This window comes from Procambarus clarkii, chromosome 8 (genome assembly GCF_040958095.1).
Source record: "Procambarus clarkii isolate CNS0578487 chromosome 8, FALCON_Pclarkii_2.0, whole genome shotgun sequence".
Lineage (NCBI taxonomy): Eukaryota > Metazoa > Arthropoda > Malacostraca > Decapoda > Cambaridae > Procambarus > Procambarus clarkii.
In genome coordinates this window covers 10,274,604-10,301,303 of record NC_091157.1, presented here as the reverse complement: position 1 = coordinate 10,301,303, position 26,700 = coordinate 10,274,604, and the positions used below count along the sequence as shown (strand labels likewise).

Below are 26,700 nucleotides of genomic sequence, written 5' to 3'. Positions count from 1 at the left end.
GCCACCACCAGACCAGTAATACAAGAGCAATGATCGAGGTCTGGATCGATCACGCTAATTAATCAACCTAGGGGCTTGATCCCCACTATAAACGATGACCTTGAGTGTGGAATAAATTACACGGTAATGATAATTCCGATTCGATGTTAGAATCGGCGCCCAATGCAACTCTGCCTCGTGTGGACCACGTGACCAGGACAAGTATACACATAAAACACATGGAAACAATAAAATGCAAATTAATAACAAATTTAATTTATTAAAAGAAAACTAAAACAAAATCTAAATATGTTCACTCCCTATTACTTTAACACTCCCTACTTGACCTGAATGGCAAATGAGAAGACTATCCCTATAATTTACAATAGCAACTATACCTTGGGCGACCACAGCTCTGGGTGTTGTGCTGGTCTTGTTGGGGAGAGGTAAGATGTTTGACCTCTCCTAGCTGCTTCCGTGACCACACTGATTTTTTCCTTGTCTGGACTACCCCAGACAGAGTATTGTATTGTTCCGCATCGCTTACCCAGTTACTTTAGCAAGGTTAAGTTATAACAATTAAACTCTGTTGTACTTAATTGATCCAGACTGGTTGAATTATTTTACTGAATTAAATTACAAACATCTAACGGCAGAGCTGTTCCCGATCACACAAATGGTTATTAAAACTTTGAGAAATATTAGACATGTCAACCCTGCTGACCTATGACCGCCGGTCACTCCGCCTCAAAAGTTAGATCTGATTCGTGACGTCACTGATGGTGACTTAAACTCAATAATTAGAATACTCTTGATATTGTACCCAGTACTATTATACAATACAATTTTAATGCAAAATGAATAAAGGCTAATTTTCTCTAAATTCCTGAATACTATAGGATGATTCATTATACGCAGATATGAACAAAGCGTCGGTTATTTCCACCGCGAATTCCCCTGGGGGTCAGGTCACCATGCGGCTCAGCTTCCCATTCTCTTTTGTCGATAAACCACTATGGATAATTCTTACAACAGCCTAGTTTGTTACAACCCCCCCGCACAAGCACTTAGTAAACCTTGTTAATTTGTTAAAATTCACGAGGTATAGTATCCAAACCCACAATTCAACTCATGCCACAAACAAAAGCTAACCTAACTAATAAAATTTGACAAATAATAGTCCAACATCATAATGAACATGTCCATATTTCATAAATTTCTCAGCTGTCAACTGACAGCAATCCTTCAATATCAGGAAACATACATCCTACCCTTACTGACATAGCTAAATAACATGTCCCTACTCTACCATCAAAAACTAGCTATTAAACTCTCTTGGCTCTTCACTAGCCAAGTCCATGTGTCCTCTAGAGCCGGCCACACCGTGCTCAAACAACCATTAAAGTTATATCATCAGACTGAACTTTCAGTCATCCGGGAGCGTACTACGGAACTATCAAGTTCACATCCGTGTACTAACCACTCCCCATCAATGTCAACCTTGACATGTTAAGGAACACACCTAACGTTTATTACATGTATCTAAAAATAAAAAAAAATTCCTATACTATATCACAGGTTTCAGCTGACTGTACAGCCAAGTGTTCTCACTCACTAGAAGTGTCAATGTTTATATTGGTCCGCCTCTCCTGTGTTCAAACATTCTGAAAAAAATAGCACAACATAATTTTCCATAACCGTTTGTTCTGGGCTGAGACAATTACACAGGGGCTTCGATTTTGATTACTGACCAATTTATAGAGTAAACTTCATATTATACCAATTATTATTTTAAATCTGTTTTTCAACATTTATAAAGTATTGATTCTAACTCTGTTTTTCAACATTTAAACAAAAGTGTCCAGATGTTCTTTACACAGATGTTCAGAGCCACTTTGTTGTTTGTATCAATTGTTCATATTGAGTAATCGAAAAAAAAAATCGATGCTGCTGGATGCTGAATGTAGTCGCTGACGATGACGGTGTCGATCTTGCTTCTTCCCATGTGTAGACATCAATACCTGGTCCTCTTGTACTCCCATCCGGTACTCCTGAATGACGACAGAGTGTAGTAGAGCGGAGTGCCAAGTGACAGCTGTAGAATACTGTTACTTCGGCCATTAATCTTGCTCTCGACAGTCCACACGCCTTCATATCAATCACAGTTCACACGGCAGTCTTGATGTTAAACTTGACGGCGCAGATGACCACAGCAGAGCAGAACTGGATGTACCAACGGTGTCTCTTAGCAGGAGTGATGTTAGAAGGTCGTAGAGGCGGGTTGCTTGTTTGCAGAACAGGTGAATCTCGTCTTCCATCATTGCTCACGTCATCTCAGGCGTTTCTTGATGTCACCAGGTTACTAGGCCGTAAACACCAACTGTGCATACCCTCGTACCGCCGACTTTAGGCCAAAGGAGACAATTTTGCGACCTTCTATTGGCGAGTCCCGGTACTCTGTAGGGAAACCGTGCCTTCCACCTGTGACCGCCTTACTTCTGCTTTCTTGTTACTTCAGATGACGTAATCATTAATCTTCCGGCGAAATTCTTGAGTACTGCTACGTGCTTTCCATTTCTTGACCTCTCCTCCAACACTGCTGGAATGACTGCAGTCTTGATGACGCAGCAGGTGGGTATTGGTGATCTCGAGACAGCTACCCCGGCGTTGTATGGCACCTCCGGTGACTGCTATAATGTGGACAGCTCGCTGGCCCTGACAACCTCGTTAGTGACGTGAGGCGTCGGCCGGGTGACTCTTGGACAGTCACTCATCCCCAAAGTAACTGATGTATGGGTTACTGGGTCTGGTGGGGGGAGGGCTTTGTGTAACGTGCCTCCCCCCTCGGTCTTTACAGACAAGGGTTCACGTGTGGCTGGAACAACTGGGTCGGTGTACCAATCAGACCTGGGAACAGACAGACACAACACAGCGGAAGCATAGATATACTCTGGGTTTGGTGGAGGTGGAACCCCAGAGCACGGTAAAAGTTGCTACCTGAGTTAAGTATAGACATAGTACATCTCATTGCCTTTACAGGAAAATCTAATGAATACTAAATTATACTAACCAAGGAAGTTACTTTTACTGTACAGCGCGAGATCTCGTCACCATAGGGTGGCGAGACTGCACCTGACTACTGATGAGCGATGACAGAGGGTCATCCTCATCTTCTGACTCGTCGGTGAAGCCATGAGTCAGCACTGCTGAGTCAGGAACTAGACCCGCTGAAGGCAGTTCTAATTCCTCTCTAGCATGATAATGTTTCAATTTATTTACGTGAATTGTCCTTTCCACCTGGTCCTCGAACACTCCTTTTATAACAAGATTAACCGGCCCCGCCCTTTTAATTACTCTATATGGTCCTCGCCACCTCGGAGCTAGTTTCCTGCTCTGATTGGCGGGCGCAGCCTCATTCACTCTCAATACGAGGCTTCCTTCCTTCAACTCAAGAGGGCGCACTTTCTTGTCATAAAAATGAGCATACCGAGTCCGTGCCTTCTTGGACGCTTCAGCTGCAATATTCCATGCATTTCTCATTTTACCCAGGACCTCTGAAGGATAGTCCTCCCCGTATGCAACATTATGTCTGTTAAGCAGACCTGACGGGAAATTGCATGAATTACCAGTAAACAAATGAAGTGGTTGGGTGTTAATTGATTGGTGGATGGCAGTATTCAAGGCGAACTGAACATAGGGTAGGTGTTCATCCCAGGTGTTTGCATCATGTTCAGCAAGGATTGCAAGCATATCCTTGACTGAACGATTAGTCCGTTCCGTCATTCCGTTTGCTTGTGGGTGGTAGGCCGTTGTAAAAGCCGAAGTTGTCTCTAAAATCTTACAAACTTCTCTAAATATATTCCCATTGAATTCTTGACCCCGGTCAGAGACTAAAACTTTAGGAGGTCCGAATACAGTAACGAACCTACGCAAGAACGCATCTGCAACCGTACGAGAATCCTTCTGAGGTAATGCAACTAGTGTAGTGTATCTAGACAGATGGTCAACTAGCACCAACACATATCTGTTACCTGAATGACTGTGGTGTAAATCAATCAGATCGGCCCCCACACGATCTAACGGTTCACGAATTTCAGGGAATTCCTGAAGTGGGGCTTGTACCTTAAGGGTACCTTTCCTCCTCTGGCAACGAGGGCACGACTTCACGAAATTGATTACCTCAGAAAGTAATCCTGGAAAATAAAATAGAGACTTTGCTTTTAAGTGCGTTTTAAAGATCCCCGGATGCCCTGCAATTTTTGAAGCATGCGCAAGCTTTAACGCTGATGACCGCAACGCGTCCGGAATAACTAGCTGAAATACTGCCCTATCATTCTGGCTATTAACATAATACAGGACGCCCTGTTTCATTTCAAAATCATGTATAGGTAAATTCTTTTTCTTTTTGGGGTATTTTCCTCCCTCTAAATACTCAATAATCTCTTTCCATCTAGGCTCGCTCATCTGGTATTCTCTCATTTTATCTGATGGAATGGTTTCAATGTTTTCATTAATCTGCATTGCCGCTATATTTCTACTTAGCGTATCTGGCACAACATGTGCTGGACCAGGCTTGTACAAGATCTGGAATGAGTGGGCCGAAAGTTCGTGAGACCAGCGTGACATTCGTGGGCATTTCGTTCGCTTTTTAAATATGTGTGTTAATGCTCGATGGTCTGTGTAGATTACAAAATGCCGCTGAAATAGGTAAGGCTCGAAATACCTAACTGATTCTACTACTGCCAGTGCCTCCCGATCCGTAGCTGAATAGCGAACTTCAGGTCCTTTGACCTTCCTACTGAAATAGGCTACTGGATGGGGTAAATTATCCGCATCTCGCTGAATTAAGCACCCGCCAATAGCAATACCGCTGGCGTCAGTGTGCACTTCCCACTCTTTATCAAAATCAGGAATAGCCAATACCGGTGTCGTGATTAGTTGGTCTTTCAGTTTGCGATAGGCCTCGTCATGTTCTGATTTCCACACAAACTTCGCATTTTTCTTTGTCAGATCAGTCAGGGGTGCTGAAATGCCAGCGAAACCTTCAATGTGACGACGAAAATATCCGGCCGCCCCCAAAAACCTACGCACGTCCTTTGCTGTCCTTGGAATAGGCATGTCAGCAATGGCGCGGCAAGAATCTGGGTCAGGTCGGATACCGTCTGGGCACACCTGGAACCCCAGAAATTTGAATTTCTGAGCCGCCAAGGTGCACTTCTGAACATTCAGCCTGAAACCTGCCTGATCTAACAATTTCAAAGTCTCAGTCAAGTCCTGTAGGTGTTCCTCAAACGTCCTGGAATATATCACAACATCATCCAGGTACGCTAAAGAATGCCTACCCAGTACCGGACTAAGGATAAAGTTGATGGCCCTCTGAAACGACGAAGGCGCTGTCTTCAAACCAAACGGCATCCTACGGAATTGATAAGTGTGCCTACCATCCGAGAATGCTGTTTTTTCCCTATCCTGTTCTGCCACCGGAATCGCCCAATACGCCGATTTTGCGTCAAGAGTTGAGAAATACTTAGCAGCACCAAATTGATCTATTATCTCCTGTATTCGGGGCAACGGATACACATCACCCTTAGTTAGTTCGTTCACCTTCCGGTAGTCAACACAGAAACGATAACTACCGTCCGGTTTCCGAACTAGCACAACAGGAGAGAGCCACGGTGACGTACTAGGCTCTATCACGCCCTGTCTCAACATTTTCTGGCACTCCTCCCTGATAATGTTCTTTGCCTGTTCCGGCAACCTCCACTGTCTTGTGTACACAGGCAAATGGTCACCAGTTGGAATGGTGTGCTCGATCTTATCAAGGAGACCAATCTGGTCATCCTCTGTTGCAAACAATTTCGGGAATTTTCGTAAAACTCCTCTCAGTGCCTTCCTATCCGCCTGTGCAACATGTTGCAAATCAAGTGCTGAAATTAATTTTTCTATCTCCTCTACATTCTGTGCAACATTTCTCGTTTCGTATTGTACTTTTGATGGTGTTTTAGTTTTCAACATATTCAGTGCACTACATTGTGCAGTGACGGCTGGCGTCTCAGCTGACTCATGGTGAAAGATTTCTGTGTCCTCCACCATGGTTCCCTGAGATACCCTATCACCTGCCCTGAAGCGAAAAGTCTTATGTGAAAGATTGACAACTGGAATGAGTGCACCTTTATCGAGCACTACAACTAAGTGATGAGGAATTAATAAACTATCACATCTCCCAGCCACCTGAAGGGTGGTACCTGGTTGTATGTGACGTCCCACGGCTACTTTAATAAATTTAACAGAATGTGGTGGGCAACTCTGTTTGGTCAATGCATGCAAGGCGCATGACCTCTTAACTGTGTCTGGAAGAGACTTAAAAATCAATTTTGGATAGTGCGCATTATATTTCAGCTTCCTCTTAATTGAAGCTACAACTGGGGGATGGTCGATCATCTCCACTGGGTAGGAAGTCTGTCCCAACTGCAACCTGCAGTTCCTAGCCCCTTTTTGAGCAGACAAGGAATAATCAAATCGCGACAGAAAATCAGTTCCCATTAAGATGTGACCAGGAAAATCAAGGTTCTCTACGATCGTACATGTGTGAGGCTGCAATTCCCCATCAATCTCAAAATTAACTGTACCTTGACCTACGATCTCAATCTTTTCCCCATTGACTGCTGTTAATGTCTTTGCGCAACGTTGAAGACGTGCATACTTAAAATTGCTGAAGGCTGACTTTTTAATTACCGTCGCCTGGCTTCCTGTATCAACAAAAGCTGTCAATCTCACACCTTCCACTTTCACCTCAAAAGTAGGCCTACCATCACTAGGAGCCTGCTTTCATGCTTTCGTAGGAGTGACTTCGCAATCCCTCTGTATATGCCCGCGCTTCCAGCAGGAGTAACACCTCCGCGGATCTCTGTTGGTACCCCGCGCAGGGTGGCTCGAACTTGCAGCTGAGGGCTGCTTCCCGCCTGATGAACCCGCGCCACAGTTCCTCGGCTTGGCTCCCTCGCCTTTACTTAACGCCTCTACGTATGGCGACAACTGAGTGCCCGGCGTCTCCGTGCGCATCTGCCTGTCTAAGGCTGTGGCGGCCTGGGGTTGGGGTTGAGGTATGGTGTGGGTGGCCTGGGGTTGGGGTGTGGATAGAGGTTGGGGTTGAGGTATGGTGTGGGTGGCCTCGGGTTGGGGTGTGGATTGAGGTTGGGGTATGGTGTGGGTGACCTCAGGCTGGGGTGTGGATTGAGGTTGGGGTGGGTATGGGGTGGCCTGGGGCTGGAATGGGTATGGGTATGGGTATGGGGTGGCTTGGGGTTGGAATGGGTATGGGTATGGGGTGGCCTGGGGTTGGTATGGGTATGGGGTGGCCTGGGGTTGGTATGGGTATGGGGTGGCCTGGGGTTGGAATGGGTATGGAGTGGCCTGGGGTTGGGGGAAGGGTTGGTATGGGAACTGAGGATGGGGTTGGTATGGGAATTGAGGATGGGGTTGGTATGGGAATTGAGGATGGGGTTGGGGTTGTTGTAGTGACGGATGAGGTGTACCTAGGTGGTCCCCAGTGGTGTCGGAAGAGGTGCTGTCCTCTACACTTCCACTTCCACTGGTCCCCACTGACTGGTCATTATCTGGGTTAAACATTTTCTGTGATTCCTGGTGTGCCACGTCTCTTCTAACTACCCTTTAGTACACCCTCGACCCGGACTCACTACAACCGTGATCTTACACAAATAAAAAAAAAAAACACAACTCTATTCTAAGAGAAAACTACTAACTTCCCAAAATAGGAAATACAACGATTTATCGAGAGAATCGCTGAAGTGAATCCAATGAATGAGTGTCTGCCCCGCACTCGTGTCTGACCGTGAAATATCCCGCCGTTCTATTGCTGAAACCTAAGTCCTTTACGTTAAAAAAATTAAAGAATCTAATTTATATAAAACAATTTAAATGATAACGCCACTAACGCGTAGCACTCGTGGTGGATTAATAAAGAATATTTACTGTACTTTAATACTAAACGCGCTTGAAGTAAGCAGCGTGGCCACTGATGACTGATGGAGCGGGACCAGCTGCGCTGAAAAAAAACTAAGTCCCGCGCTTTTTCGCTTAAACGCTGAAAAATCAAAATTTTTGTTCTGAAGGAAACTAACTAGTTTTACGTTAATAAACCGCTCTAGCGATTAATATAGACACCCAGGACCTATAAATGCTTACTAAAAATTGAATTTTTATCAAAAACTGCGTTTTTACTCAATTGCTGGACTCTGCCAATTTTTCTGACTCCGAGGGAAAAATATTCTATCACCCCAAATATCACAAAACTCCTTTAATTCACAAAAATTTGGGTTTCTCGTTTCCAGATATAAATACGTTATTATTTACTACTGACGTTGTATACAGAACAATACTGACACTTCGGGCGGTTTCAACACTCACTAATTCGATTTTTCGTCAAAATCCGAGATTTTCACCTCAAATGGACTCTGACAAAATTACAACACGATTTTCTCGAAAAAATACTAAATTCGGCAAAAATGTAATTATCACTGTTTAATGCTTACGGACAGAATTACGTCCCTTGCGCGCACTAGAGAGTAATACTGACCCCAGAATATACACGAAACATGAAAATCAATTTCCGCCAAAAAGTCAGATTCTAGCCCAAGCTGGACTTAGAAAATTTTCCACCTACGTTTCTACTGAAAACAGAATTCTAAGTCTACAAACACAATTTTACCGTCTTACTGGTAAAAACTAGAAAATATCACACGCATCGACTGGAGAATCCTAATGACGCCCAGAACATACACGTGACCCACGAATACAAATTAATTACAGTTAACGAGTTTCCGACATTGACTTAGCCGAAAACTTATCCCAAAATACTTAGAAATATTCCATGGACAAATAACATTTACACGCAACTTACTATCCCTTAAACTCTTTCACTTATCTATCGTGACCGACATATAGCCCTAAGTCCAGAGGATTAACAACGCCTCTGACTTAGACTAATAGAACAGGGAATAACAAAACTTAACGTACGCACTTAGCCTAATATGCAAGAAAACGCTAAACACTTGGGAAAAATTTTAACCGGGGATTGAATTTAGGGGAAAAAAATTAATCTAGAACAACGCAAATAAACGGAAATTACTTTATAAATTTAAGTATACTTAATTCAAAAATGCACTCGACTTAAACTTATAATTGTTCCTACCGGCTCGCCGTACCACACCTAGCCTAGAGGCCACACCATCTAGGTTCCAACAGAGCGACACGCAGCTTTCAGCAACAATTATGACTAGGGACGACTCAACCTCCACTAAGTGTGCGATCACTTAGTTGTTGAGTCGCTGCTAGGTAGTTTACTAGTCCGTCCCTCGGAGGCCGCAACGCCCTTCACGGATTACGTTTTTCCTTAGCGTTTTGGGTCGTCTAATAACGCCCTCGGACTATCTACTGGCGTCCCACAGATATATCCGCCCCCGACAGCCCTCAAGGAACTGCTGTTGAGAGTATGGTGGCTCCCAACACCTCTGAATTAATTGCAATGGGTCGAGTATGGTACCCAGTCCAATCAACTCGGAGCGGTCTCGTTTTCAATAAATCTAATTTTAACAACCTAATCTTACTAACTAAACCTTAATCATATCAGCCCGCATGACCCAAGATTCGCCAATCCCCACTCAAACGCACTTGTGGGGCGCACTGCTAATCCTGACCCGCGGCTGTCTCCTTAGCATCCGCGCACGTGTTCGAACGGCTAGACGCGTGAGCCTTTCAACAATTTCAAACAAAATTGTTGAAACCACCGCTGTGCACCATTGTAACACGAGTTTGGGTCCCTCTCACTTTACTTCTCTACCTTCTACTCCCTCTACCCGTATTCTTACTTTTATTTCTAAACCAAGGGACTCCAAAACTTTTACCAAAGCCAACTCCACGCCACGTGGTCCTAAGACGATTGACCGACTTAGGATTCTACACCCAGTATGACGTGACCTAAGCTCTGAACAAAACCCTAGAGTCACCTCTGCTGCCACCACCAGACCAGTAATACAAGAGCAATGATCGAGGTCTGGATCGATCACGCTAATTAATCAACCTAGGGGCTTGATCCCCACTATAAACGATGACCTTGAGTGTGGAATAAATTACACGGTAATGATAATTCCGATTCGATGTTAGAATCGGCGCCCAATGCAACTCTGCCTCGTGTGGACCACGTGACCAGGACAAGTATACACATAAAACACATGGAAACAATAAAATGCAAATTAATAACAAATTTAATTTATTAAAAGAAAACTAAAACAAAATCTAAATATGTTCACTCCCTATTACTTTAACACTCCCTACTTGACCTGAATGGCAAATGAGAAGACTATCCCTATAATTTACAATAGCAACTATACCTTGGGCGACCACAGCTCTGGGTGTTGTGCTGGTCTTGTTGGGGAGAGGTAAGATGTTTGACCTCTCCTAGCTGCTTCCGTGACCACACTGATTTTTTCCTTGTCTGGACTACCCCAGACAGAGTATTGTATTGTTCCGCATCGCTTACCCAGTTACTTTAGCAAGGTTAAGTTATAACAATTAAACTCTGTTGTACTTAATTGATCCAGACTGGTTGAATTATTTTACTGAATTAAATTACAAACATCTAACGGCAGAGCTGTTCCCGATCACACAAATGGTTATTAAAACTTTGAGAAATATTAGACATGTCAACCCTGCTGACCTATGACCGCCGGTCACTCCGCCTCAAAAGTTAGATCTGATTCGTGACGTCACTGATGGTGACTTAAACTCAATAATTAGAATACTCTTGATATTGTACCCAGTACTATTATACAATACAATTTTAATGCAAAATGAATAAAGGCTAATTTTCTCTAAATTCCTGAATACTATAGGATGATTCATTATACGCAGATATGAACAAAGCGTCGGTTATTTCCACCGCGAATTCCCCTGGGGGTCAGGTCACCATGCGGCTCAGCTTCCCATTCTCTTTTGTCGATAAACCACTATGGATAATTCTTACAACAGCCTAGTTTGTTACAGGTTATTCATGCCCGTGCCACATTTTAGGTGGATTAATCTTTATCAATCAATGTTGTAGTTGTATAGTTAGCTTTTACGGGCTCACCATAGCCCGTGCTACATGAACATTTCGTTCTGAGTAGCTAAATCTAAACCACAACAACATTGTTTTAGTTTTAGATTTAGATCCTCAAAACAAAATGTCCATGTAGCTCGGGAGAGAGTGAGCTCGTAGGAGTGGTGTAAAATAACAGCTCTTTTTATAATTCCTCTTACCTCTAATTCTATAATTCCTCTTACCTCTAATTCTATAATTCCTCTAACCTCTAATTCTATAATTCCTCTTACCTCTAATTCTATAATTCATCTTACCTCTAATTCTATAATTCCTCTTACCTCTAATTCTATAATTCCTCTAATTCCTTTATATTCACTTCTTGGATGTCTTAATCATCATAATCATCATCAATCATATCAATAATTCGTCATAGAACATTGGTGTCACAGTCAGACATGAATCTTTAATAGCTGTTCTCCTTATTTTACTGTTCCAATGAATATTTATGTCGGCTACAGGTGGCTACTGTTGACGCAGTTAGCGTGTGGGTGTTGGGTAACTGTGCCGTCACACACTCCAGCAGTCACAGACTCCTGAACGTCAGTCCTACGATGGTGAGGACATAAAACTTGGGCAGTTTCTCTTGGAGAGATAAATGCTTACGTTAGCCGCCCTGTTGGACAGCTTCATGTTGTGCTGAACAGCGAGTAGCGTGACTCTTGAGAGACACATCATCCATTCCATGACACAGGCGTAGTTGAGTGATACAGAACTGATCACAAACACGTTGCGTGACTGTCGTGTGACACACTGGTCCATACGCCACCGTCTTGGTAGCGTGACACCGTCGACTGACACGTGGGGTCGGTGACACCAGCAGTGTGGGAAAATATTTCGATGATGTCCTTCGCGAGTGTGGCCCGTCTGATGACGACGGACCAAATTCCGAAGGGACGAAATTTCACCCAATTCTAACTATGATTTGAACTGCTTTATCTAAGGTTCACAAGGCCTATATGTGAAGCCAAGAGAGGATCAATCTAGAGGGGATCGGTGGACGAGTTCAGTAGCCTCTAAGCAGCCTTTGCTCAGGCTGAGTAGCCTTTAAATGTTCATTTCAATGACTACAAATTTACTCCTCCCTGAGGTAAAGAGTTCCACTAAGGGTCCTAGTGACACGAAGCAGGAAGACATGCAGACAAGCAGGTGTGTCTTATTTCCCTGGGATCCGATAATTCCTCAACGTTATGTTCTAATACCATATAACTTTTACGAACTGTGAACCTTCAGTAAGTATTATATCGGATGGGAGATGTATCTAGAGTAGTTATCCCGAGACACAATAAGAGAAAACGGGAATCGCCAGCGGATGGTGAGAGGAAACTGGGGAAACTTCCTTGCATGGCGCCTTCTCTCTCCTGGGGGTTTCTCGGAGGGGGTGAGGGGCTGGAAGGCAGCAGGGAGAGGATATCTTGGTGGGGGTTAGGAGGTTAAGGAGGGGGGCGGAGGTGGGGGCAGATGGAAAGATAGTTACACGAGGTAGAAAAGAAACAAAGAGACTAATAAAATTTAAAAAATACGCACGATCCCGAAGGAAGGTTGATGGTGATTGGTCGATATATTTTATTCCGAATGTTAAGAAAAAACTGCAAGAGATGAGAGATAGATAGAGAGAGAGAGAGAGAGAGAGAGAGAGAGAGAGAGAGAGAGAGAGAGAGAGAGAGAGAGAGAGAGAGAGAGAGAGAGAGAGAGAGAGAGAGAGAGTGGGTGGTCGACTGGAGAGTGAGTGGACGTAACGGAATCCAAAAGTAATGAGGCTGTGGGAACGGCTGTTGGCCTCAACACATTTTCTTGCCGTAATGCTTCTGATCGCAAAATAATGTGCCCATACAGGTCATTGTCACACACACACACACACACACACACACACACACACACACACACACACACACACACACACACACACACACACACACACACACACACACACACACGGCCTCGTAGCCTGATGGATAGCGCGCAGGATTCGTAATTCTGTGGCGCAGGTTCGATTCCCGCACGAGGCAGAAACAAATGGGCAAAGTTTCTTTCACCCTGAATGCCCCTGTTACCTAGCAGTAAATAGGTACCTGGGAGTTAGTCAGCTGTCACAACCTGCTTCCTGGGGGGTGTGTGTGTGTGTGTGTGTGGTGTGGGGGAAAAAAAAAAAAAAAAAAATAGTTAGTAAACAGTTGATTGACAGCTGAGAGGCGGACCGAAAGAGCAAAGCTCAACCCCCCGTAAAAACACAACACACACACTGATGAATATGAGCCCCGTGCTCACCTGAAAATAATCTGGTTCAAGAAGCTGTTCAGAAAAACTTGCCTCGAGAATAAAACTGTCTACAGTACTTGTGTCCTGTTTTTTTTGACAAAATAATGACTTTACACCAATGTTTCATTTGACATAACTGGTCTGACATACGTGATATATATAACATTTTGTAAGAGCCTATGGTCAAGTATCTTGAGATACTGGACACCCTTGTATCAAGTAGCTGAAAGTATCTAGATAATATGTGGCGCAGTACATACACTCGAATTGACCTCACCTCAAGGATCTTTTGATATATCTAAGTATAGGCAGTATATTTCCTATACTCAGTATAGGAAATATACTTCCTAATAATATTTCCATCCCATCTGGTACCTTGCGTCTGGCCTACGTCTTCAAAACCCAATTACATCACTGCATTTTCTGGAGATAAATTCGAACAGCCACTTCTTGGATAATTGTCTCAGTTTGTCAAGGTCCTCCTGAAGTGTTTTGTGGTCTTCCTCCCTGTGTATCCTCTTCACAACGTCCGGATCATAAGCAACTGTTTCAAGGAAGTGTTTCGATCTGTTTTGTGAGATAATCCATTCAGATAACTCTCCTTTTATTAAAATTTTTGCTTTCTGTTACATAAGAACTTCGTTAGATACTGGAGCACGTTCCTTGTTACTCTCGCCTGTTCTTCCAGCTTGTATACTAGTCTCACGCTACGTAGCAGGCTACTGTGGAAACCATTGTGTGTCCCACTCATAATACAAAGTTTCCTAATGGTTCTGCGGTGTGTCTCAGTTATATTACCGCTCTCAGAGAATTGTATCATGTTTTTGATTGAGCGTTTGCCAGTTCCTGAGCCATTGTTGGCGTTATACAGGTTCTTCTCCTCAGATGTCCTACAAACCTAAAACTACTTTAGACTAAGAACTATTTAAAACTGCTCATAGCCCAATCGACAGAGCGTCTGCCACACACGCTTAGGGTCCACTGTTCGAGACTCCTATAGCCCAGGTGAACGAAATCTTCTACTAACCTCTATAATATATATTTATCAATGTTCTTGAATGTATACGGCAAAGGATACTCTACTGTAGATTAGTAATTTCTATATGTATCCTTTTCAGTATAATGACAATGAACCTGGTGACTATCAGATTTTTGGGAGTGTGATGCTGCATCACATGACCTTGGCTCATTCTCTCAGTATTCACGGTGAGAACATGTCTTGTTCCACGGCTGACTGTGCCTCTTGCTGATATTCTCAAATTGCCTGTCTGCCATTTTTTTTAACTTAGACATACACATTATTGGCTTTGACATACTCATTATTGGCCTCATTAGTATACTCTTACGTTCCTTAATCCTGTAATATGTTCATGTACTCGTGCATGTGAGCGTTGCTACTTTGCACGTATTGTTCGAGCTTGAGGTGATTGTTTCTGCACAGTTGTTTGCCATCTCTATGAACAGGGACACATTTAGAGGCTGAATCTAGCATTTCTGCTTTCTATATCCGATTCAGAGGGCATAGCAGGATTTGCCTGGCCGGCTCTTTAACACACCGTAACACATTCCATAACACACAAAGGAAACAGTTGCACTTCTACATACCAGGCCACACACCCTCTTCGTCTACTTCCTTCTCGTCTACTCCCTCCAAGTCCACACCCTCTACGTCCACACCATCCACTTCCACCCCCACCACGTCAACTCCCCCCACGTCCACCCCCTCCACGTCACCCCCCTCACGTCCACCCCCCCCTCACGTCCACACCCTCCACGTCCACACCCTCCACGTCTACACCCTCCACGTCCACACCCTCCACGTCCACACCCTCCACGTCCACACCCTCCACGTCTACACCCTCCACGTCCACACCCTCCACGTCCACACCCTCCACGTCTACACCCTCCACGTCCACACCCTCCACGTCTACACCCTACACGTCCACACCCTACACGTCCACACCCTCCTCCACCCGTGTCAGTTACCTAACAGGAAAAGGCTCCACAAGCTTCCAACAGCATCCTCCCCGTAGCGAGCACTCAGCCCCTGTAGACCATCAGAGATCAGCTCTGTGTATTCCCAAAGCTAACACTGATCACTTTAAGTACACTATAGTCCAGCGCAGGAGTCTTTCAGACCACAACAAAGCTCCTGAAGCTATAGACGAAACGGAATATCTGTGTCCGAAATACCACGAATGATCAACACCGCATTCATCTCCATAATGGCTCCTCCTCCGCTGGTCAATTCTCGCTTCCGAAATCAAATACAACGGCTCAACACCTCAGCTGATATTTCACGGGAGAGAAGCTCTTGCTTCATAGCACCATTGGGACGGTTTTTGTCTGGCCTCTTGCATCGCCTCTCGAGTCGGAATGCTGTGATGAAAAGTCATTATTTCCCCGACTCTGGAGTCGCGAGATGCCGAGTCAAGGCACCAGAAAGTTTCAAATTCCTTAACGCTACTCTTACCTCAGTGTTAGGGTCTCGGCCACCGCCAGGAGGGTAAAAAGTACCGAGAATCGGTATATATAACTTCGGGAATAAACCTCCACGATTAGTGAACTGAGGGGCAAGAATTCCTGTTATTGGCGTCAAGTGAAGGCAGTTTCTGAGTATATGTTGAGGCGCTGGTGTGTATGACGGTGTAATTTTAACCGTGCATACAATGTGTGACGCAACGGAGGTGTTGGATCAGAAGCTGTGTGGGAGATGTTTGAGATGTTGATAGGGGCCTTGTGAGGGAGGAGATGGCGTTTCTTAAGGTTTTGATGGAGGGATGTGTGAGTGAAGCCTTGTGAGGGAAGTGGCGATGTTTGCTAAGGAGTTGTTGGTGGCGTGAGATTAAATGTGAGAAGTTACAGATATCTGGGAGAGCATGAGGGTACAGACGAACGAGAGTGCATGAGTTTACAGATAAGATACGTACAGATGAAAATAAGTCCAGATGAGAATACGTACATGGAGTAAAGGACAACAAAACCACTAAAAAAATTATCGAAGTTATCTAATGAGAACTTAATATTATTGGCACTGCTATAGATTGAATTAGATTCTTTAAAGGGTAACATAATTGCTGTGAGATCTCTGGATTGATTTGACCTGAGGTTTCACATATAAATATATGAATAGGTTTGGGTAGATAAAAGTAGAATCTGCCTCGTAAGGGCCAATATGACTTCATATCAGAAGGCATATTGGCCCATACGAGGTCCAATATGGCCAAGAATAAAAGACATATCAGTCCTATATTCTCTAGTCATATTGTTCTAACAAGATTAAAAGTTTTGGGCACCGATCGGAGAACAATTTTCTTTTTATATAAGTCAACGTATCTCAATAAATAACCATTTTAGGATAGAAAATCTTAAGCACTTGTCTCAGGTGGTTGAAAGTCCTCAGAGAATAGCCTAGTTTGGTAAAGAACTGAGCGTGCTGCCTCGCCAGCCGATGACTTTACAAATTCATCGACAAGTAGCTCCTTACGTCGCACCCATGCTACGTCAAAATCAGTTCCATGCAGCATTTTTGGTTTGATGCTCCGACACAGCAAACGTCTGGGATGCCCTCGGGCGTAGGTTCGAATCCTCGTCACGGCCCTTGTGGATTTGTTCAGCAAACGTATTATTGCGTTTATTGTGTTTCAGCGATGAACTTTTAATTAAGCATCGCTCACCTGCTGCTCTGCAAATCATAACCCCTCCCCCCCTCTCCCTTGTGGGCAACCTCCCCCCTCCCCCCCAGGGAAACCTCTCCCCTTTTCTCTTTTCTCTCTTCTTTCTCTCTTGGAGAAATCTCTTCTCCTAGTAGTGACTCTCACACAACAAAATACCTGATAAAATCTGTGTTGGACAGCTTAAGATCTTGATTCCTCTCGTATCTGACTGTTCAGACGAGCGCCCCAACTGTGCAGACAAGCGCCCCAACTGTGCAGACAAGCGCCCCGACAGTGCAGACAAGCGCCCCAACTGTGCAGACAAGCGCCCCAACTTTGCAGACAAGAGCCCCAACTCTACAGCCAAGCGTCCCGACTGTGCAGACAAGCGCCCCAACTGTGCAGACAAGTGCCCAAACTGTACAGCCAAGCGCCCAAACTGTGCAGCTAAGCGCCCCAACTGTGCAGACAAGTGCCCAAACTGTACAGCCAAGCGCCCCAAATGTGCAGACAAGCGCTCCAACCCTACAACCAAGCGCCCAAACCGCAGCTAAGCGCCCCAACTCTACAGCCAAGCGCCTCAAACTGTGCAGACAAGCTCCCCAACTGTGCAGACAAGCGCCCCAACTGTACAGCTAAGCGCCCCAACTGTGCAGACAAGAGCACCAGCTCTACAGCTAAGTACCCCGACTGTGCAACAGTGGGAGGGAGGAAAGTAACGGGGTCTATGCCAAGACATCTCCCAGCCGTGTCTACTGCGACCATCAACATTCCTTATGTAACCACGAGAGACATGTAATAAGGGAAAGTTGGCCGGGGACCACAATGGTCTTTTTCGGTGAGTTGATGCAGAGGTTTGATTTCTCACGGACAGGTGTTTGATGTGGCTCTAAATTGCTCGCTTGCCTCACTCTGTCGCGGCTGGAGTGTAGAGAGTAGCTCTTGGTGAGAGCTGGATATATATACTGCATTAGGCTATAGTTCACTATCGCCTTTATCCAGTCCCAGAGAAAGAGAGAGGGAGGAGAGTTAAGGTGTGTTTCGGGAGATGGTAAACAGGTAATAGTGGCGCAGTGAGAAAGAGATATACAGACTTCAGGAAAACAGCTCCGTTACCTAGCCTATTAATCCTGTTGTTTTCCGACGGAGGAATTTTGAGTGTAAACAAAAGCCATTTTTCCCATGGTGGAGAGAAACGCGACTGCGGCCATCAGCTGCACGTTTCCCACACCAGATCCCACGGGTTAAACACCATTATCATTCTCCTCTTCCTCCAGAGTCTCTCCGCTCCAGTGCGGACCTCCGCCAGTGTCAACACCAGTCATGTCTCCGTTGTTCCTTCCCCAGCCTCACCATCACGGCAGGTGCTGGCATGGTGAACCTCACTGTCCCCTCACCGCTGATCTCACCGTCACGGTAGGTGCTGGCATGGTGAACCTCACTGTCCCTCCACCGCTGGCCTCACCGTCACGGCAGGTGCTGGCATGGTGAACCTCACTGTCCCCTCACCGCTGATCTCACCGTCACGGTAGGTGCTGGGATGGTGAACCTCACTGTACCTCCACCGCTGATCTCACCGTCACGGTAGGTGCTGGCATGGTGAACCTCACTGTCCCTCCATCGCTGGTCTCACCGTCACGGCAGGTGCTGGGATGGTGAAGCTCACTGTCCCTCCACCGCTGGCCTCACCATCACGGCAGGTGCTGGGATGGTGAAGCTCACTGTCCCTCCACCGCTGGCCTCACCGTCACGGCTGGTGCTGGGATGGTGAACCTCACTGTCCCTCCACCGCTGGTCTCACCGTCATGGAAGGTGCTAAGATGGTGAATTTCACTATCTTCACCATCACAACAAAATTATAATGTATTGTACTCCTCATTAGTGCCAGGTGCTCTCAGTATGAACTAAGAAGCGATCTCACCATCACCATCCCTCCCCTGCAGCAGGCTTCACCATCACAAGCATTGGATGGCGATAGTGACTGTTAGTCCTGTATAATATTCGAGATGGTGGTTCCAGTATAATATTCCTTCACAGTCATACACGCTGATCTGTCGCTGTTTTGAAATTCCCAGAAAATGTACAAGGTCTCTCCTCTGGTAAAGGTGGGCGTGGCCCGGGGGCTCCTATGGCCACGCCCTCGGCCACAAACTCTCTGACTAGGAGCTTGTGGCCCAAAGAGACCAAGAATTATTACACTTTGCATTCAATCTATACTTGCGTATTATTAAAACAGTTCTCAAGTCTCTAATGGAATGGAACTATCAAGGAGAGGAAAGCGCCAAGCCCTTACGACTAGATAGCCCTGGGAAGGGATCAGGATAAGGATTTGGGATGGGACGGTGGGGAAGGAATGGAGAGTTTAAGGTATGGAAGTCGTCCACTTTTTAACCTGGTGGTGGCGGCTTGACGCTACGCTCACTGGCTCTATGTACTCTCTTGTGGCAGAGAAACTGGAAATGTGAATGTGTCTAGGATAAGTGTTGGATAAGGGTGTGTGTTGGATAAGGGGGGGGGGGGGGAAAGTGGGTTACTTGAGTGGTGTAGGGGAGGTGTAGTGGCTATCTAGCTCTATGCTACTATTGATTTTCTTTATCTCCTATTCTCTAACTCCATGGGTTGAAATGTCTTCTTTTAATTCGATCATTTTGTAAACAATTTATACATTAAAGAAGCTCTGTCTTACACCATACTAGTTTATTTGTTTCTAGTTTCTACCTGTCTCTCTCAGTCTCTTTTTAGTCCTTATTGTCTCTTCCCTCATTAGGAACAGATTGTCTTCGTTCACTTTGAATATCCCTCAGTATCGTGCATGCTGTGATCATTCTTCCTCTCACTCTTTTCTTGAATGAGCAGCCCGTCCTCCTAAGGTTTCCCAACATCAAGAAAACGGTCATATGAGAGTGTTCTCTCCTAACCTACCAGAGGTCCCAAAACAGAAAACGGGACCGTACTTCACTTTCGCGAGCCGCTTCCATTTTCAAATACGACAATTCTTGGCCTCATATAACGCATACGAGCGAAAAGCGACGTTCTTTGTAAGAGCTTGGAATGAGAAGCTGAGTTGAGATGAGATGCAGGCTCAGCTCTTCATATTCTAAAAGAAAACTCTTTGTTGAATGGCACTCTTGTGATGAATTTTGGCATCCATTCCAAATATATATTATTTAATCAATTCTCCATTGGCGCAGCGTTCTCTGGGACGGCAGGCGATGAGTCCCAATAACGTGGCTGAAGTATATTGACCAAACCACACACTACAGAGTGAAGGAACGACGACGTTTCGGTCAGTCCTGGACCATTCTCTAGACAATCGACTTGAGAATAGTCCAGGACGGACCGAAACGTCGTCGTCCCTTCACTCTCTATTGTGTGGTCTGGTCAACATTCTCTAGGACCGACCTCCCATAGGCTATCTAGGATGGGTTTTTAAGCAGGTGTTTCAAAGTGGAGGAAGGGAAAACTCTGGTCTTACATTATGAAGGATTCCTTATTTGGATTTCAAAAGACTTTTCGAAAAGAGAGCAAAAAGTGAAGTAGAGCAGGAATACTTTTATAGTTAAAATTTTGTCACGCGTTTTTGACGTTATTCTATTGATGAGTTTGTCTGGCGTGAGGCGTTATTATCATTATTTGCGAACGTTAGAACTTGACGTGTAGTTGTAGTTTAGCCTACGTTGTTGAGAGACACTGATAATAATATTTACAAGTATTAGTTAACGAACCAGTGACTGTAACTCAAATTTTCATTTTGTAGATAGTTTTTTGACTATTTAAATAGCATTAATTAAACCCTTAATTTTTAGTTAATCAATATATGGTTATTAATATATATCTTATTAAGAAAATCCATTGGAGCCGTGATGAGGGTTCGAACGTATGTGAGTTCGAACTCTCTAGCGACTAGATCACGACATGGTATAACAAATGTAACCTGGAGTTCTACTGAACACACGAGGGTTTCCTGAGGCTTCTACTGAAGCCAGACTACAATTTTCACACAATCTCCCACAGACACTCTGGCTCTGTCGTCTAGGAATGCTCTGCCTCTGATGCTCGGCTTTCAATACACAGAGAGTAATTACATTAACGTGACTACGTTCGTGTGATTACTCGCTGTGTATATTATCTTATTAATAAATACCTTGATGGGAAAAGCCAGCAGCCAGGAGCCGGTCCGTCGGACTGGACATTAGCGGTGATTTAATTACAAACAAACTCAAGAATTCAGAGCTGTCGCTTAATTTTGTTTTAAGGAAAGACTCCCCGAGTCAAGAGTGACGACGCCAGAGAACTTCCGTAGACCCATTAAGGTTTTTGCCGCCTCTGAGAGCCTGAGTGGTCAGGATAAGGGAGCACTGTAGAGTGTGCTGTCATCACCACTTCCATCAAATTATCGTTATCGAGTCATGCTCATCATCATTATCTGCACCATAACAACATAGTATTTTACTCCACTATTGGACATTTTCTTCAGAATTAGAATGCATGTAAAGTTTCTTCAGCCTAAAGTTTAACACGAGATAATATATATTTTTAACATCCTCCGCTGCATGTTAAATATCTTTGATGTGGATGTGATGGTGATGAGAACGGTACAAACGTTGCCGCAGCGAAAGTGAACGTCAGTGAGAAAATTAAAACGAGGTGTTGTATGTTACAGCGAGAGAGGGGGGGAGGAGGGGTGGGGAGAGGCAGCAGAGTGATGGATGAGACGTTTGGTTACATGTAGCTGGTACAGCCAAAGTGGAGCCCTGCATAAATCAGCCTCCTGCCCACCCTCCCTCTAACATGCAGGGGATCACATCACTCTACATAGTGCCGGGTATTAATGTGGTGTTGAAGCACAATCCCCCAACACCTCTCGCCTGGCAGATGACCCGTCAACACTTCCCTATCGTGCTAGTTTGTAAGGATTGTGGTGAATGCTGGATGTAATTAATCCCGGCGAGGATACCTTCACCTCGTGCTGCCTTGTACAGCTGCAGTCACTGATGAATCTAGTCTAATGCTAGGCCCGGCAGTAAGGAGTTTATTAAGGCAGTAAGTTAGCAGACAACTATAATTTAGCATTTAATCACGTTGTAAAGAACACATAACCTTTGTGCTGTTAGACTGAACCACTTCATGAAGTCGTAAATACGTAGTTGTGTCTCTAGTTCTTCTTCCAATAATTGTTAATGATTCCTCACTGAGGAATCCTTACGAGGACTTAATAATTCCTCATTGGAGCTACAAACGAATTTTCTTCGACTCTTATTATTTTATTAAAGAACGCCAAAGATGGAGAGATGCGTCATGTGTCGGAGGAACGTGTCTAAGGAACATAATACTTTTATCTGACCAAGTGATTTTACGGTGTGTTTGTAAGGTAGAATTAGCCGCCAGTAGCCCGCTCAGGTTCCTGGATAGATGCTATCTAGCCAGACTCGGCGGACAGAAGAGGACGGCAGACAGAAGGAAGCGTGAAGCTTCTTACACATTCTTGGGAGTCTAAACAAGCTTCAATGAATAAGGTTTCACTATAAAAGACTCACAATATCAGATTCAATGTACATCGTTTGCAATTCCTCCTGCTCGCAGGAATGCCCGTGAGAAGTTCTTGGAAGAAGGTGAAGGAGTTCAGAAGATTTTACTTAAAAGAAAGAGAAAGACCAAAGTTATTTAGGAAGGCGCTCTAAGAAGGCAAGTCTTGACTGCTGATCGCGGTGTCTTAGTGTTTACATCACAGTTTATGATGACTGGCGCCCTTATGGCTCTTGACTCTTACTCTTACTTATGGCTCTTACTTGATATCCTCCTCAACCGTATCAGTGTTCACTCACTTGAACCTACACCGAGATCTTAAAATTTGTTTCGTAGTTTTTTCAACGTATACTTATAGCGGAATCATGGCGAATCGTTGCTTGTAATTATTGCAGGCATTATTAATGTTGTTAATTATGAACAATGTAATTACGCCCTTCCCCAGTATATTTATGTGTGGAGGTCACAGGAGGACGGGTGGAGGCTGGGGCGTCACAGGAAGACGGGTGGAGACGGGGGGCTTCACAGGAGGACAGGTGGGGACGGGGGGGCTTCACAGGAGGACGGGTGGAGACGGGGGGCTTCACAGGAGGACGGGTGGAGGCTGGGGCTTTACAGGAGGACGGGTGGAGACGGGGGGCTTCACAGGAGGACAGGTGGAGACGGGGGGGCTTCACAGGAGGACGGGTGGAGACGGGGGCTTCACAGGAGGACGGGTGGAGACGGGGGGCTTCACGTTATCCTGCCACACAAAATAACCAACACAGTGGTGTCCTTAAATTACACCTCGACACCCTCTTAGTCACGGTGGGATATGCAGAGAAGTATACCATATATGTCCCAGTATATACACTGGGAGCAAACTTTATCTGTGGACTATATTATAGACTAAACATATACCTGCTGGATGGTCAGTAAGCTTTTAAGGTGTCCTTAACAACCCCCCAGAGGCTGACAGGTCTCAGCTCAATCACCCCAGACTCTAACCCTCTTGGGCTCCGACTCATCGTCTTGGGATAAAGTCGTGGGGCTGACGGGCAGAGTTAACTACTAGACAATTAGCGCCTCAGACCCCCTTTAAGACTTCTTACCGTGGTAGGAGGTGGCGTGTAAGCAAGCACATAAGCGTAGCCTGGCGAGAGAGGTGTCGCTGTAGACATGAGTCTTGACCTCTTGCACGCTGGTTACTGCCTCACCGACTATGATAAACTCGCCGGGATACGTACGGATGTGCTGGTTGAAGTCCAAAAAGAACACGTTCAATTTTACATTGAGCTTTATGCTTTTCAATATTGAGACGGGGAGCTTCAAAGCTCCAAATTCAAATCGACGTCCCTTCACCTTCTAGTGTGTGGTCCGGTCAACATACTTTAGCCACGTTATTGTGACTCCTCGCCTCCAAATTCAAAGCTCCAAAATTTTCCGCTTCATTTGCTAGTTATCTTGATTATAGGAACTGTAACTAGGATAACTATACCCAGCAACGAATCAAAGTGTCTGAACCTCACACGGCAGCATAGAGATCTCCAATCGCAAGATGGATTGTAATGACCAAAACTAGTTTTTTTCATTTGGCGAGGCCACTTACACTAGCTGTTAGGTGTTTGGTCGACGACTGCTAAAGGAGTAATTCTTACGACGCTGTAAACTACACCAGGTAAGTGGGTGTGTCCAGACACCTGGTTAATTGAAGGCCTAAATAAGAGAGTGCCAGTCTCTCACTGAGGCATTTAAGACTACACACATATCTCACACGTACTACAAGGGCGTTAACAGTGTACATTTTGCTGAAAATTTGGCTTCTGTTTACACGAATATTCTTGATTTATGTCCATTGAGAGTTCACTTATAATGCTTCTCAATTGTCTTCATGAATGACTTGGTCAAGTATATCTACCGAGAGTGTGTGTTGAGGGGCACGAGTACGGGTACGGTCAGCTGGCCGTACTGCGGCGGCGACCACTCGGTACGTGCTGGTGAACCATCACTTGGTGAAGGTGGGGGGGGGGGTGCTGGGGGGAAGCACTGTGAGGGGGGTGCAGGGGCGGCACTGTGAGGGGGGTGCAGGGGGCGGCACTGTGAGGGGGGTGCAAGGGGCGGCACTGTGAGGGGGGTGCAGGGGGCGGCACTGTGAGGGGGGTGCAGGGGGCGGCACTGTGAGGGGGGTGCAGGGGGCGGCACTGTGAGGGGGGTGCTGGGGGAGGCACTGTGAGGGGGGTGCTGGGGGGCGGCACTGTGAGGGGGGTGCAGGGGGCGGCACTGTGAGGGGGGTGCAGGGGGGAGGCACTGTGAGGGGGGTGCTGGGGGGCGGCACTGTGAGGGGGGTGCAGGGGGCGGCACTGTGAGGGGGTGCAGGGGGCGGCACTGTGAGGGGGGTGCAGGGGGCGGCACTGTGAGGGGGGGTGCAGGGGGGCACCAACAACACCCTCGTCAGACAGCACCAACGACACCCTCGTCAGGCAGCACCAACGACACCCTCGTCAGGCAGCACCAACGACACCCTCGTCAGGCAGCACCAACGACACCCTCGTCAGGCAGCACCAGCGACACCCTCGTCAGGCAGCACCAACGACACCCTCGTCAGGCAGCACCAACGACACCCTCGTCAGGGTGCGGGTGTAGGCAAGGATCAGGGGCTAGATTCCCGAAGCAGTTACGCAAACACTTACGAACCTGAACTTCTTTTCTCAATCTTTGGCGGCTTTGTTTACAATTATTAAACAGTTAATAAGCTCCGGAGCACCAAGAGGCTGTTGATAACAATAACAACAGTTGATTGGGAAGTTTTCATGCTTGTAAACTGTTTAATAAATGTAACCAAAACCGTCAAAGATTGAGGAAAGATGTACACGTTCGTAAGTACTTGCATAACTGCTTCGTGAATCTGGCCCCAGGTCTCTGCTGGAGAGTCTTGGTAACACACAGGTGTCGCGCACCGCTCCACATAATAATTATAACATGTGACAAACAGCACATAGTGAAGGAGAGAAAGTGACTCGAGAAGGAATAACAAGAATTAGGGTAATGGTAGAGCAAGAAACACTGCACCACTGTACTCTCAAGACAGTCCCAGCATTAAGAAATATAAAAAAATATTGAAAATTGAGGTCACTTCCCGTGCCGTGTGTTGAGAATGTTGAGCTGTCTTAAGGTGAGGAATTAAGGATATTGTGCTTGTATTATCAGCCTCTGTAACACGAACGCTGTATATCTTACGTTCTAGAAACGTATTAACCTATTGTAAACAATGTCCGAGGAAGAGCTCGTGGCTATTACTGGTACAAGTACAAGCCGGGGATAATAATGTGCTGAGAGTGAACAGTGAAGTGGCTGGCCACGGCCTCGATACTTACGTTTTTTCTTGGAGTCGTCTGGGCTTGGCTGCTGCTGCATGATGGTCTGCGCGTGTACCACTTGGTGCGGGGCGGGTGGCGGCGGGATGTCCATAGTAATCATGAAGAGCGCTTCTTCTGCCACGGTTACAACAGCTTGGGCACTGGGGCCAGGGGGCAGACGCAGGGGCCCTCGACACCTGGCACTTGGGCCAGGGGGCAGACGCAGGGCCCTCGACACGTGGCACTTGGGCCAGGGGCAGACGCAGGGCCTTCGACACGTGGCACTCGCGCGCCCCGAAGACTGCTGGTGAGGGGCGGCAGTTGGGCAGCTACAGGTACACTAGACCAGCTCAGCGGCCGGCGCTAGTGACGCAGGTGGTTCTCCTGCGGCGGCGCTGACGCAGGTAGATGACCCCGACTGGAGTCTCTAGCAGCTAACACAGTCGTGGCGGCGGCACAAGAACAGCAGTCACTCGCAGCCTTGCATTTGCACAGTCAACACCTGCAGAGAAAAATGTATTCATATTAATTAGGTTTAGTAGAAGGCGCAAGAAGTGGCGGTCAGCCCACAAGGAGCCGCCTCACACCTGCCCCCCCTTGGCGTCCCTCCACCACGCTCTCAACAGGTTCTAGACGACCTGAGGCCGCGGGATCTTAATGACCGTGACTGGGTCCCTCTATATCTGATGCAGTATCGTAGTCAGCGGTCGTACCTAGAGCAAGACAAATAGCGGGGATCGTGTGTAAGCGCTTCACGATGCTTGCTGATCATCGCAATGCAACGCAAGAA

At 45.9% G+C, this 26,700-nt stretch overlaps 1 protein-coding gene across 8 annotated transcripts in view; it reads right to left on the bottom strand.

Annotated features, from left to right (window-relative positions):
• Positions 1-26,700, bottom strand: part of LOC123759757 (paired box protein Pax-5-like) — a 205,231-nt gene that overhangs the window by 143,222 nt on the left and 35,309 nt on the right. For all 8 annotated transcript variants that reach the window (XM_069317196.1, XM_069317197.1, XM_069317192.1 and 5 more), the window contains exon 2: positions 25,929-26,412. In XM_069317196.1, the coding sequence (XP_069173297.1) occupies positions 25,929-26,031 (103 nt within the window). In that variant the 5' untranslated portion in view covers positions 26,032-26,412. The remainder of the gene's footprint in view (positions 1-25,928; positions 26,413-26,700) is intronic.